Here is a 12,414-nt window from a genome sequence, read left to right on the forward strand (position 1 = left end):
AAACAACTGGGATTTAAATATTCATTTTCTGTACAATCTGTAGATAATTTTGGGAGAAATGACATTTTTACAATATCGAGCCTCTGACTCTTGAACCCAGTGTATCCCTCCGTGTATTTTCCCCCCTAATTTCTCTCAATCATGGTTTACAATCTTCTGACTATAGGTCTTACATTTCTTTTTGTGAGTTTAATATTGAAGTATTTGGTTTTTGATGCTCTTGTAAAGGGTATTACTTTAAAAGTTTCATTTGTTACACTCAAATTGACACTTGATGGTCAGCATCTACTACCTTAGCTTTATATGGCCCATCTGGCCCATCCTAACTATGCTTACTGAGCAACCCTTAGCAATGACACACCTGTGGTTTGTTAAATTTTCCAAAGCACCTGCAATGGAACTAAATATTTTCAGGAAGGTGGGTTTTGTTTTTGTTTTTGGCAGGGGCGTAGTGTCTTCTTCTATCACCCAGGCTGGATTGCAATGGCACCATCTCAGTGCACTGCAACCTCCACCTCCTGGGCTACAGGCACTTGCCATCATGTCCGGCTACAGTTTGCATTTTTGTAGAGACAAGCTTTTGCCACGTTGGCCAGGCTGGTCTCGAACCTCAGATGATCGGGCCACCTTGGCCTCCCAAAGTGCTAGAATTACAGGTGTGAGCCACCGTGCCCAGTCAGGAGGTGCTTGGATTTTATAAACTGAGTATGTGAACAGAATATGGGGAAAGTTATTTTAGGAATTAACCAAAGCAGCAAGAGCACTCCTAAGAAACTCCTGGGTGGACCTTGTGCTTAGAAAGTGGGAGCCCAGTAGCGTTGCACCTTTCCAGGTTAGGGAGGAGTCTAGAGACCACAGTCTTCTCTCACTGGAAAGGTCATTCCTTGCTTGCACCTTGGGAAGGAGAGGTCCCAGGAAGGCTGACTTGTTGGAGTGCCGTCAGGACAAAGCAGTTCACTCCTGAGCTTTGAAATAAATGCCCTGCTGTCTGAGTTAAGCTAGTAAAATCCATCCATGATGGCTATGGTTAGCCATTTGTGGGAGTCAGCCAAGAGGCTGTTGTAAATGAGTCACTCAAGAGTTTGCAGACAGCCCCACTTGGGAGATCTGGGTCAATTTCAGGGAGGAAGCAGGCCTGACTCTTGACTATAATTTAGTGAGCAGGCGTCTAATCCGTGGCATCCAAGTGCGTCTGGTGTGTGGATGCACTGGTCGGTCAGCTGGGCAGTGCCAGCTCTGCCAGCTTTTGGGTCCGAGTCCAAGGTTTCTGCCCCTTCCAAGAATGAAACCTGGGCTGCTGACTTAACCTCAAGCTCCAGTCCCTCCTCATCTGTACAACAGGCTCCGCCTGGCCCTTGATCACGCATCAGGCCTGATTAATGCTGGTGTCTGGCCGAGCCCTGACCCTGGTGAGAGTCCTGGACGAGCAGATCTGAGCATCCTCATTTCCTTGGGAAAGCAGGGCAGGGGGTGGAGGTGTCCTGGCCAGTGGACTTCTCTACTCCAGAACTCTCAGGTTGCAAGCTACTGTCTCAGACTTCAGCCTCCCCAGGCTTGTGTCCTGGGGTGAAGGGGCCAGGCTAAGTGCCTCCTAATTTCTCAAAGGTCTCCCCATAAGTGAACAGTAAGTAGCCATCCCATATAATACTGGCTTGAATAGTGTCCCCTCAAACCATATCCACTAGAACATGAGGATGTGACCTTATATGGAAGCAGGGGCTTTGCAGACATAATTGGTTAAGGATCTTGTGATGAAATCGTTTTGGATTTAGGGAGGTCTTGAATCCAATGACTGGTATCCTTGTAAGAGGAGAGGACACAGACACACAGTGAGAAGGTCAGCTGAATACAGAGACTAGAGTGATGTGGCCACAAGCCTAGGAATGCTTGGAGCCACCGGAAGCTGGAGGAGGCAGGAAGGATCCTCCCCTAGAGCGTCCAGAGGGAGCGCAGCCCTGCCCACACCCTGGTTCTGGCGTCTAGAGCTGTGAGAATCCACTCTGTTGCTGAAGTTGTATACATTTGTTAAAGCAGTCTTGAGAAATGCGTCCATCTGCATTTACAGAGCAATTAGGTGGCCACAAGTTTCTCCCTGGGATGTGGACTCATTTTTGACCACGGACATCCCCCGAGTCTGCAAGACTGAGGAACGCTGCCAGTGGGGCTGAAGACACCCCAAAAACACTCAGCTGCTATCTAGCTGCATGCCTTTTTCTTTGCGGAGTGGGTGGGGGAAGAAGTCTCATTCTGTCGCCCAGCCTGGAGCGCAGTGGCACACTTATAGCCTTGAACTCCAGGGCCCAAGTGATCCTCCTGCTCCAATCTCCTGAACAGCTGAGACCACAGGTGCACAACACCACGCTTGGCTAATTTAAAAAAGCTGTTTTTAGTAGAGACAGTGTCTTGCTTTGTTGCCCAGGCTGGTCTTGAACTCCTGGACTCAGACCATCCTTCTGCCTCAGCCTCCTCAAGTGCTGCAATTACAGGCGTGAGCCACGGCGGTGGCTTTTTAAAAAAAATTTGTTTTATGATGAAGCCTGTCAGGCAGACAATAAAAGCACAGGTCACAAAGCAAACACCACAGACCTTTCACACAACCTACAGCTTGGAAACCACTGATTCCCTTTATTCTTAGATTTGTTTTATTCTTAATGTGTTTTAAACTTAATTCAAAACTTGTTTTTATTATTTTTTATATTTAAGTGAGCAGGTCTGATGCTCTATTTTATTGAAAAAGACAAGACCCTGCTTAGAAAACTTGGAAGGCCCACTGAGCTGCCAGCTGCTGAGGCCACCTCTCTGCCCATAGCCTCCCAGCAAACATTTTTCCGGATTTAAACAGTGCCTATGACTGACATTTGTTACAATTCCCCCTTTTCTCTTTTTATGCTGGGTGGGATTTTTCTTTCAAACTACACAAGTCCTACCTGCTTGTGGCAACAACTAAAATCATACAGTAACTAAAATTCGGCCTGAGGTCCCCAGGGTGACCCCCCACCACATGAACATTAGGAGGGGCAGTCACGTGGTGTCCTCACACTCCGGCCACACCCCAGCTCCTCCTCCTCGGGGAGGCAGTGCTCCTGCAAACCCCAGACATAGTAGAGCTGCCTGGCTGTCTGCAGCTCCCACCTTCCCCAGGGTCTTCTGGAGCACAAGACCCTCCTTGCAAGGGAAGCTGGGATAGGTGGGCACAGACCCTAAACTCCTCACAGTTCCTGCAGCTGCCAGGCTGGACGGTTCCTCAGAAGATCCTGAGGAAAAAGTCAAGGAGGGCGTGAGTGCAGGAGGCTGAGCCCAGTCTACAGAGAGCCCCGAATACGTTGGAATGAACGGCTCCTGGCGGGGCCTTGGAGAAGAGAAGCCACCACTGTGTGTAGACGGCAGGAGACGCCTTACAGATCTCAGTAGAGTAGCAGCGGACTTGAAAAGTGGAGGCCTGAGCGTGGGAACCCTCAGTTACCCCAGCCTTTGGGACCCAGGGGCCTTGGCACTTGGTCTGTTTCATGCGAGTCCGGCGTTCTGCTTCCGCCCGACTCCAGTGTGATGGGTCTGAGGGTATGGGCTGTGCTGTGAGCCTGGTGCGCCCCACCTTGCAAGTTGTGCATGAGGCCGGTCAGCCTGCCTGTGGTTTGACCTACTTTAAAAATGTTCTAATTAGTTGTCAACACTTAAAAATTAAAAATCCCGAGATTTAATCATCACTTTGTATTTCTGCTCTTTCTGGAAAACTCAGACTGTCCCCCTACTGAGCTCAAGGTGCCCCATATGTGCACCCATAGGGGCCCTCCCTGCCATACCCAGCTGGCTTCATTCATTTCCTTTCCTGCCCTCTGGGAGCCAAAGTTCAGGTACAAAATTCCAGCTGTACCTTTGCAGTGATTTCCCCCAAACACTGTTTCCCTAGAGGGGAGGCACCTCGCCTAGGCTCCGTCCTCACTGCTCATTGGCTGCTGCTGCTGTCGAGAAACAAGCCTGGGGTGAAGTCCCGTATTCCAGCTGTTTCAGTAAGTCCATTCCCTTGCGAGGCTGCAATTCGAACAGGCACAAGGGTCCAGTTCGGGTCTGCTGTTGAGACTAGCAGTCTCCTTTGTTACAACAATTAAAAAAATCATTTTCTATGTCAGCAACGTCATTCATCGTCCCGAGGTCTCTGCTTTTCGCGGCGCTGTCTTCAGCTGCGAAGACTGATCCTGCGGCCTCTTGTCCCCAGTGAGGTCCGAGGCAAGGAAGCGTCTCTCTGAAACCTATTCTGGGCTCTTAGAAAGAAATGGGAGAAAGGAAAACCACTAGAAATGTCCAATAACACCATCTTTTGGTTGGAAAATAAAACACGCAGAAAGAGGGAACTGGAACTTTTACTGAAGTATTTCTAGAGAGAAGGTGCTTGGGAACATTTTAGGTAACTTACTCCCCTCCCCCAGCAGAAGGTAAAAAGAAAGCTACTTCCAGACTTGCCAGCTTCATGCTCGGGAACTTCGTTTGGTGCCTGGCAGGCACCGTGCTCTTACCTACGGGCTTATAAGACACTCCCGTCTCCAAGGCAGCTGGGTGCGGGTACAGTCACCCCGGGACGGCTTGGTTTACTGATTAAAAATGGAGGGAAGGGCCGGGGTGGTCACGATTGGAGGGCGAGAAGAGCCGTGCGCGCAGGACCCCTCCCCACCGCCCGGGACCGGCTACCCAGGGGCGGACCCAGCTTCCTTCCCCGCGGCGGCTTGGAGGAGCCGGGCGCCGGTCCCCGTCCTCAGGGCGCGCTGCGAGAGCCCCGTCCCCGTCCCCGCCTGCTTCCCGGGCCCATCCACTCCGGGGCCTGCGCGCTGCCCGGCCGGCGCACCGGCATCCCCGCGCGCTGCTCCCCGGGCCTCGGACGGGCCCTGCACCTCCGCTGCCACCGCGCAGGGCGGCCCGCCCGGCGTTCCCGTCAGCACCGCCGCAGCCATTTTGGAGCGAGCGGAGACAAAGAGCGAGGCCCCGTCGCCGCCCCGCGCTCGCCTCGGCCCGGCGCACCGTCCCCGCATCCCGCGCCCCGCCCGGCGGCCACCGCCCCGCCCAGCCCAGCCCGCCACCGCCCCGGCTCCCGCGTCCCCGAGCTCCGGCCCCTGCGCTTCCCGCCGCTGCTACCGCGCCCAGGCCGACCGCCCGCGCCCCGGCCTCTAGCGCTCGCAGCCATTGGCCGCGCCTTTTAAGCGCGCACCGCAGCCAATCGCCGGGCGCCCGCGGTCTCCGCGCCTGCGCAGGGCCGTCGCCCCCGCGCCCCCGCCCCCCGGCCGCGCGCCCCCGCCCCCCGCCGGCCGCGCGCCGCCCCCCGCCCGCCCAGCGCCCGCCCCACTCGGAACCTCCTCCTCGCCCAGGCGCGCTCGGCCCGAGCGGCGGCGGCGGCGGCGGCCGAGGAAAAAAGATGGCGGCGGGCTCGGATCTGCTGGACGAGGTCTTCTTCAACAGCGAGGTGGACGAGAAAGTGGTGAGCGACCTGGTGGGCTCGCTCGAGTCGCAGCTGGCGGCCAGCGCGGCCCACCACCACCACCTCGCGCCGCGCACGCCCGAGGTGCGGGCCGCGGCCGCCGGCGCGCTCGGGAACCATGTTGTGAGCGGCAGCCCGGCCGGAGCCGCGGGCGCAGGGCCGGCCGCCCCCGCCGAGGGCGCGCCCGGAGCGGCGCCGGAGCCGCCCCCCGCAGGTAGAGCGCGGCCGGGGGGCGGGGGGCCGCGGCGCCCGGGCCCCCCCTCACCGCGCCGCCCCCTTGTCCCCGCAGGGCCCGCGCCGCCCGCCGCGAAGCTGAGGCCGCCGCCCGAGGGCAGCGCGGGGGCCTGCGCCCCGGTGCCCGCCGCCGCCGCCGTCGCCGCGGGGCCCGAGCCCGCCCCCGCCGGCCCCGCCAAGCCCGCCGGCCCCACCGCGCTGGCCGCCCGCGCCGGCCCCGGCCCCGGCCCCGGGCCCGGCCCCGGCCCCGGCCCTGGCAAGCCCGCCGGCCCCGGCGCCGCGCAAACTTTGAATGGGAGCGCCGCGCTGCTGAACTCGCACCACGCCGCCGCACCTGCTGTCAGCCTGGTCAACAACGGGCCCGCCGCGCTGCTGCCGCTGCCCAAGCCCGCCGCCCCCGGCACTGTCATCCAGACGCCCCCCTTCGTGGGCGCCGCCGCGCCCCCCGCGCCCGCCGCGCCCTCGCCCCCCGCCGCCCCCGCGCCCGCCGCCCCCGCCGCCGCCCCGCCCCCGCCACCCCCCGCGCCCGCCACCCTGGCGCGGCCGCCCGGCCACCCTGCCGGACCCTCGACCGCCGCGCCCGCTGCGCCGCCCCCTGCCGCAGCCCAGAACGGGGGCAGCGCCGGGGCAGCCCCCGCCCCCGCCCCGGCCGCCGGGGGCCCCGCGGGGGTCAGCGGCCAGCCCGGGCCTGGCGCGGCGGCTGCGGCGCCAGCGCCGGGGGTCAAGGCCGAGTCGCCGAAGACGGTGGTGCAGGCGGCGCCCCCGGCGGCGCAGACCCTGGCGGCCAGCGGCCCGGCCAGCACGGCTGCCAGCATGGTCATCGGGCCAACTATGCAAGGGGCACTGCCCAGCCCCGCCGCCGTCCCACCGCCCGCCCCCGGGACCCCCACCGGGCTGCCCAAAGGCGCGGCCGGCGCAGTGACCCAGAGTCTGCCCCGGACGCCCACGGCCACCACCAGCGGGATCCGGGCCACCCTGACGCCCACCGTGCTGGCCCCCCGCCTGCCGCAGCCGCCTCAGAACCCGACCAACATCCAGAACTTCCAGCTGCCCCCAGGTGAGTGGCCGCACGGGGCGGGAGGGAAGGGCGGGTCCCAGCAGCGCCAGCTGCCAGTTCCAGGAAGTTCTCTGCTGGTGGAATGCTAAGGTCATCTGTCCCGTAGGCCCGTGGCTGGAGCAGGCCGAGGGGCAGCCTCTACCCAGGTGCGGGGCCAGCCCGGGTGGCTGCCTGCGAGTGAGCCAGAGGGAGTCGGCATAGCCTGCGTCCCTGTCGCTGTTCCAGACGTCCGCGGTGGCTGCCTGTGGCTGGGGCTGGTCTGTTTCGGAGTGGCTCAGCCAAGACTCCTAGTGGAGCGGTCCTTACCTACTCCCGCCCTGTGTGTCCCTGCCCCGGTTGGAAGGCTCAGCGCAGGGGCTCCCTGGGCCAGGCGATGGGGTCTGCAGACCTGAGGGCAGAACCTGGAGCTGCGAGTGGCAGCAGCTGTCCCCTGCTCAGTTCTGCAGTTAGACGTGTGGCCTGTGTCCCCACTTAGCCTTTCTGCTCCTTTGTGACCCTGGGCTTGAGCCTCCCCAGTCTCCAGGCGAGGACGGGGGCGCGACACCCCCTCCTCGAGGCTCGGGAAGTCTGGATGGAAGGCTTGGGCTTCCCTGCTGCCATCAGGAAGGCAGAGATGTCGGGCGCACCCTGCCAGAGTCCTCCCGGCGCGCAGTCTTGCTGAGAGCCATGCTCTGGAGTAGGGTTTCAGCACCGTGTGTGTCACCGTCTCTTCCAGCGCTGTGTTGGTGCCTAAAGGAAAGAGCGCCCAGCCATTCTGGTTGCTGCCCCCTCGGGAGGACAGTGGGAGGGCGGTGGCAGCAGATGCTCTCGCTCCGTGCACGGGTCTCGGGGTAATACTGGCTGTGCTGCGGATGCCTTGGGCTCAGATGCCCCTTCCGCCTGGCAGTTCTCACGCTCTTGTCTAGTCTGCTCTCTCTGCGACTCCTCAGGGCCCCTCAAGTTTGACGGGAAAGATTGCCTGGCCAGCATTGCACGCTAGGCTGCTTTTGTCTGGGGCTCCCCATCTCTCCCCAGCCGCCTTGGTGGGTGCTGGGCAGGGGAGCTCCTCCCCGGCCTGTGGTGACGCGCGCCATGCAGTTGTAGCAGCTCGGTGGCAGCAGTAGTAGGAACTTCGAGGAGAGCGTGGGGTCTCTCCTGTGTCCCCTCTCTGAAGGAAGCTATTGGTCACTTTGAGAGGGTTGCAGCATCTTCAGAAGTGAAAGGTTTTCCTGTCCGAGTATGTGAGGTTCAGGGCTGGTGGTCAGACTGGACAGGGCAGGGGTAGGGAGAGTGTCTGGGAGGCCGCTAGGCTGCAGTGCTCCAGGGAGGAAGAGGGCTGAGAAGCCACTTCTCCGAGGTTGCTGAGATGCCCGTTATGACAAGCTTTTGAAGTACTGAAGCATTTGTAGGGGTGTTTCGCCAAAGTCTTGGTTTTGCTCCTATGTGTATATTGACCTTTTAGTAGAAAATGTGGCTGATCTTTAGTAATGTTGTGAAAAGGTGTTTGATGGCTGTGATCTGTTATGTAAACTATCGCAATGCTTTATTTATACAAATGTTTTTCCAGCGGTCCCACATGTCTCAGCGCAGGCCAGGTGCCTGTTGCACCACTTTGGGTAGGTATTGGACTCTGCCTTGCAGGGCTGGCCAGGTTGTCTTGCTCTGAGCCTCTGCATAGGTAAAGCCTCATCTCTTTCTTCTGGGAGGAGGTGGAGGAATATGTGGTTGGAAAAGGGCATCTGTGCTGTATTTATCATAAGTGATCCTTACCTGCTCCTGCCCTGTGTGTCCCTGCCCCGGGTGGAAGGCTCAGCGCAGGGGCTCCCTGGGCCAGACGATGGGGTCTGCAGAGCTGAGGGCAGAACCTGGAGCTGCGAGTGGCAGCAGCTGTCGCCTGCTCACTTCTGCAGTTAGGCGTGTGGCCTGTGTCCCCACTTCCATCTTCTGTTTTAAGGTCAGTTTTAGGGTCAGGTGTGTTTGATGAGGAGACAACTTGAAAAACAACTGTAGGAGTGTTGACTGCGTGATTCCCGTGTGTGAGGACAAAGGAACAGCTCACACAGACGTTTGGGTGGCAGTGCTGAGAATGGTACTTTCAAGGAGCTGAATGCTACTGTCTAAAAAATGAAAGATTTATCCCATCTCTTCATGATCCCTTGCAGTTGATCTACTGATGAGGAATTTTGATTATGTTGTTTATTTCAATAGTAGCCAAAGCAAAGAAAAAACATACATATCAATAAAATTAGCAGTACCCCAAACCAGAATACCTTCTTTTATTAAACAGTACAACTTAATTTTGTAAATCAAAATGGCAAATTGCAAATACTCTGGTTACTTCCTGTAATTGATTGATCAGAGAATATTAAATTAGTCTAGTTGGCTCCCTCTTCATTGAAATATTTCGTAATAAAAATGTTTAGAACGAAGATGGAAGTAACATAAAAATAACTCTTGCTTGGCTAATAACTCATTCTAGTAACAACCCAGTCTTGCAAACTGAGGAGGAGCCGGGAGTATTAGGGGTGGGCAGGGTTCTCGAAGCTGCATGTGGGTGTCAAGTGGAGTAGCAGATGACTGGCAATTGGATGGGGTGTGAAAGGGCCTGCCCCTCCCAGGCCTTCCCTCTGTGGAGGTCTTGGGTGGGAGAAGGGAGGGGACAGAGAGGCCTCACCCTGAAGTCTTGAAGGCTGAGCCCTAGGCCCTGAGTGCTTCAGCGCCACAGTGCGCCACGTGTGTTGAATTTGGCCTTAGCTAGCTGTCTTGATATTCTTTGTCAGGACAGTGTGGTAAAGATAGTTATGTTAATATAATTGTAGTTTGCTGGTTTGAGGTGCCAGAGTTTAAATTTTATTCACTGAGGAAAAATGAGAAAATTAAGTCTTTAGTGAGATTGTTGCAGATGACACACTTGTCCCAAGAACACTGGAAAGCACTAGTTCTCTACAGCTTAGGATAGTCGTAACGTCATAGTCAGGTTGTGATTACAGCTGAAAGAAGAAAAAAGTAATCTGACACCCAAATTAGCATGTTCGTAAATTGAGAGATCTTTTCAGATAGGTGTAAGGTAAAGAAGTTCATTTCTAAAGGTTATCTTTTGGCCTGGCAAATTCGCATTTTCTTCAGTGCATCTTGATCTATTGTGCTTTTATGCCAAATTTACTCTCCTGTTGCTCTAAGATTTGTCCCAAGTGCAGATTCCCATTCCAGGACAGAAAAGCACTTTCTCACCGTGGTCCTCCATCCCTTGGCCTAGGGAGTGTGTGTTTGCTGCGTGTTTTTGGATGAGTACTCCAGGCGAATGTGTGTCTGCGGGTGGTGTCTGGAGCGTTGGTTCCTATCTGTGGGGAAAGGGGAAAAAAGCCCACTAGCCCTTAATTGTGCTGTTGGGTCAGGGGTTGGGTTTGGCGAGTCCAGCCCCATGCTGGGTGGTGGCATGCTATGAGTTCCGGTGGCCAGTGGTGGCTGCCAGTGCTCTGACACAAGGGACATTCCTAGAAGTTTTGATTTTGTGACTTGAGGGCCCTGTTGCCCTTTGACCTGGGAGGAGTATGTTGTCCCTTAGAGCCTCAGCTTCCCCAGCTGTAAAGCGGGGTTGCCTGTTTGGTGAAGAATGTGAATTCTGTCATGTTGCACCTGACAGAACACAGCTGTCGGGTGGCATCACTATTCCGGAGTCTCCCTGTTCCCCTCATTTTTCACTGGTTTTCACACATGATCCAGACTGGATGTCTTCTCAGTGACCGAGGCGTTTGGCGTGGCAGCTGACTCTGGTTCCGTGAGTGGGGAAGTTACCGAGATCTCAGGTGGGTCACCCTGGGGCAGCAGTTGCCTGCCTGCCAACATAGGGGAGGGTTGCAGTGACCTTTGGAGGCCTGGACCTCGGTGGAGGGCTCACTTTAGGCTAGAGGTCTTAATCAGGCGTTTCTTTTGACATACCTAGGAAGGAGTGACATTTGAAAAGAACAAAGAAAAGTAACTTTTGGGGAGCTGTGTAAAGACAGCCCCGGGCAGCTCTGCCTAGCAGGGCAGAGGTGCCGCTCTGGGCCTTCCCTTCCTCCCTGCTCCCTGCCCTGCTGCTGGGGTCGTCACCGTTGCCTTTGGGATAAACAGAGTCATCTTGGTGACAGGTTGGGATGGACCTCACCTGCCTTTGGTGTCTCGAAGCTGGTGACTCTCATGGGTTAGTGGCAGCCAGGACTCAGGGACCTGTCACACTCTTCGGAGCCTATCTCCTCACTGCTTGCTGTGCCTGAGTGCTGTGTTCACAGCAGAGGTCTGTGAGTTTGAACGGAGGATGACGTTTGAAGTTCGTTACAGTTGCCCTGTTTCTTAGGGCTGGTGAGAAGCTTTGTAGGAGAAGGTGTCCCGCTTGCTTCGGTGGCAGATGGACCTGAGGCAGGCCCCGAGCGCCTGGGAAGTTGGCCTTCTCCCAGGGCAGAGAGCAGAGCCACCCTGGCTCCCAGGACTGCCCTCGGGCTCCCCGGTGTGCTGTGGAAGTTGCCCCTTAGACATCGGCACAGGGTCGCTGGGAGGCGGCGTTGGGTCAGAGCAGCACAGACCCAGCTCAGCAGAACAGAGTGGTGGGCGTGTCTGCATCCTGAAATCAGAGTGGAATCCAGGTAGTTCCTGTTCTGCCTCCAAAGCCTTTTCTGTCGTATAATGTGAGTTTTCTTCCACTTAAGTGATGAATTTGAAGAAAGCTTTTATAAATTGTTGGTTATATGTGAGTTGATCAAAGTGTAATTAGCAGCTGTTTTTGAGGATCTTGAAGCAGAGGTGTAACAGGGCTCTGGAGAAGCTTGCCTGAGATTTGGGGTAATTTGCAGGGTTTCCAGAGTGCTTTTCTTTTCTTCTTCGTGGTGCTCAGTAGGAACCTCTAGGCCTTCGATCGTCCAGGAAACAGTTGCTGTTCAGGGCGTTCAGCTGTGGTGCCCGGCTCAGGCAGCGGGATGGTGGCCTTTGCTTAATCAGGCCTTTGATAGCAATAAAGCAGTTAAATAAAGGGGGCTTTTTGCTGCAGGCCCTTCTGTGCTGAGTGCTGTGCACCTGGGCTTCCTGGACGCTTCTACTTCCAGGTGGGCCTGCGGTTGCTATGGCATTGTGGTGGTGTCAGCTGCAAACGTGTACACAGCTGTTCTTTCCAAATTCTTGCTTGGAATAGTGAAGCAGAACAAGTGCTGTAAAGTTATGTTTGAAAATGCAGTGCTTAATTTTTCCATAGGTGGACCGTGAAAGTTTTGAGTGAAAACTTTTGATTTTTACATCTCAAATGAATGTTTGCACCAAAGAAGTACAGCTTCCAAAAAACCAGGAGATACATATTGTCCGCCATGAGGCCCCTCTCCCATTTGAGAAAGTGTGTGGTGTCCCCTGTTGGTCTTTCCGTGGTGGTCTCAGGCTCTTCTCCAGGCCTGCCTTCTGCCTGGAGTGGGCCGTGCTGCTGTGTGCAGGATGAGGTAGTGAAGCACCCCCAGCCTCTCCTGCCATGGGTGTCACGTTGTGGAGCAGAAGTTGTCTGTTGGGAACCGCGTGTGAGGACAGGAGAAGTTGTCTGTTGTGGACTGTGTTTGGGGACTGGAGAAGTTGGCCCCACGAGCCCGGTTGTATGTGGCCTTGTGTGTAGACCTGTGTCCGTCCTTCCTGAGATCTGATGGGCCCTTTCTGTCCCTCACTTGGC

At 56.6% G+C, this 12,414-nt stretch overlaps 2 protein-coding genes across 3 annotated transcripts in view; one reads left to right on the plus strand and one right to left on the minus strand.

The window, feature by feature from the left end:
- Window positions 1–2,697: 2,697 nt before the first annotated feature.
- On the minus strand, window positions 2,698–5,033 carry LOC115892860 (translation initiation factor IF-2-like). The gene is made up of 2 exons (XM_030915370.1): window positions 4,696–5,033; window positions 2,698–4,586 (listed from the first exon to the last, which is right to left on the minus strand). Exons 1-2 carry the CDS (start codon window positions 5,019–5,021, stop codon window positions 4,520–4,522), a joined length of 393 nt encoding a protein of 130 aa, XP_030771230.1. The 5' UTR covers window positions 5,022–5,033; the 3' UTR covers window positions 2,698–4,519.
- A 318-nt stretch (window positions 5,034–5,351) lies between these two features.
- TAF4 (TATA-box binding protein associated factor 4) overlaps window positions 5,352–12,414 on the plus strand; it is an 87,308-nt gene continuing 80,245 nt past the window's right edge. Inside the window, exons 1-2 of one of the 2 annotated variants that reach the window (XM_030914246.1) lie at window positions 5,353–5,678; window positions 5,754–6,755. In XM_030914246.1, the coding sequence (XP_030770106.1) occupies window positions 5,402–5,678; window positions 5,754–6,755 (1,279 nt within the window). In that variant the 5' untranslated portion in view covers window positions 5,353–5,401. Of the gene's footprint in view, window positions 6,756–12,414 lie in introns of both variants that reach the window. The other variant, XM_010365281.2, reaches the window with a different exon arrangement.

This window comes from Rhinopithecus roxellana, chromosome 13 (assembly GCF_007565055.1).
Source record: "Rhinopithecus roxellana isolate Shanxi Qingling chromosome 13, ASM756505v1, whole genome shotgun sequence".
Classification (NCBI taxonomy): Eukaryota; Metazoa; Chordata; class Mammalia; order Primates; family Cercopithecidae; genus Rhinopithecus; species Rhinopithecus roxellana.

Bases quoted from the DNA above. Each gene is read 5' to 3' on its own strand.
- LOC115892860 (XM_030915370.1), bottom strand. From the start codon at position 5,021: ATGCGGGGACGGTGCGCCGGGCCGAGGCGAGCGCGGGGCGGCGACGGG. The intron at 4,587-4,695 runs GTCCGCCCCTGG...ATTTTTAATCAG, and splicing joins GCCGCGGGGAAGGAAGCTGG to TAAACCAAGCCGTCCCGGGG.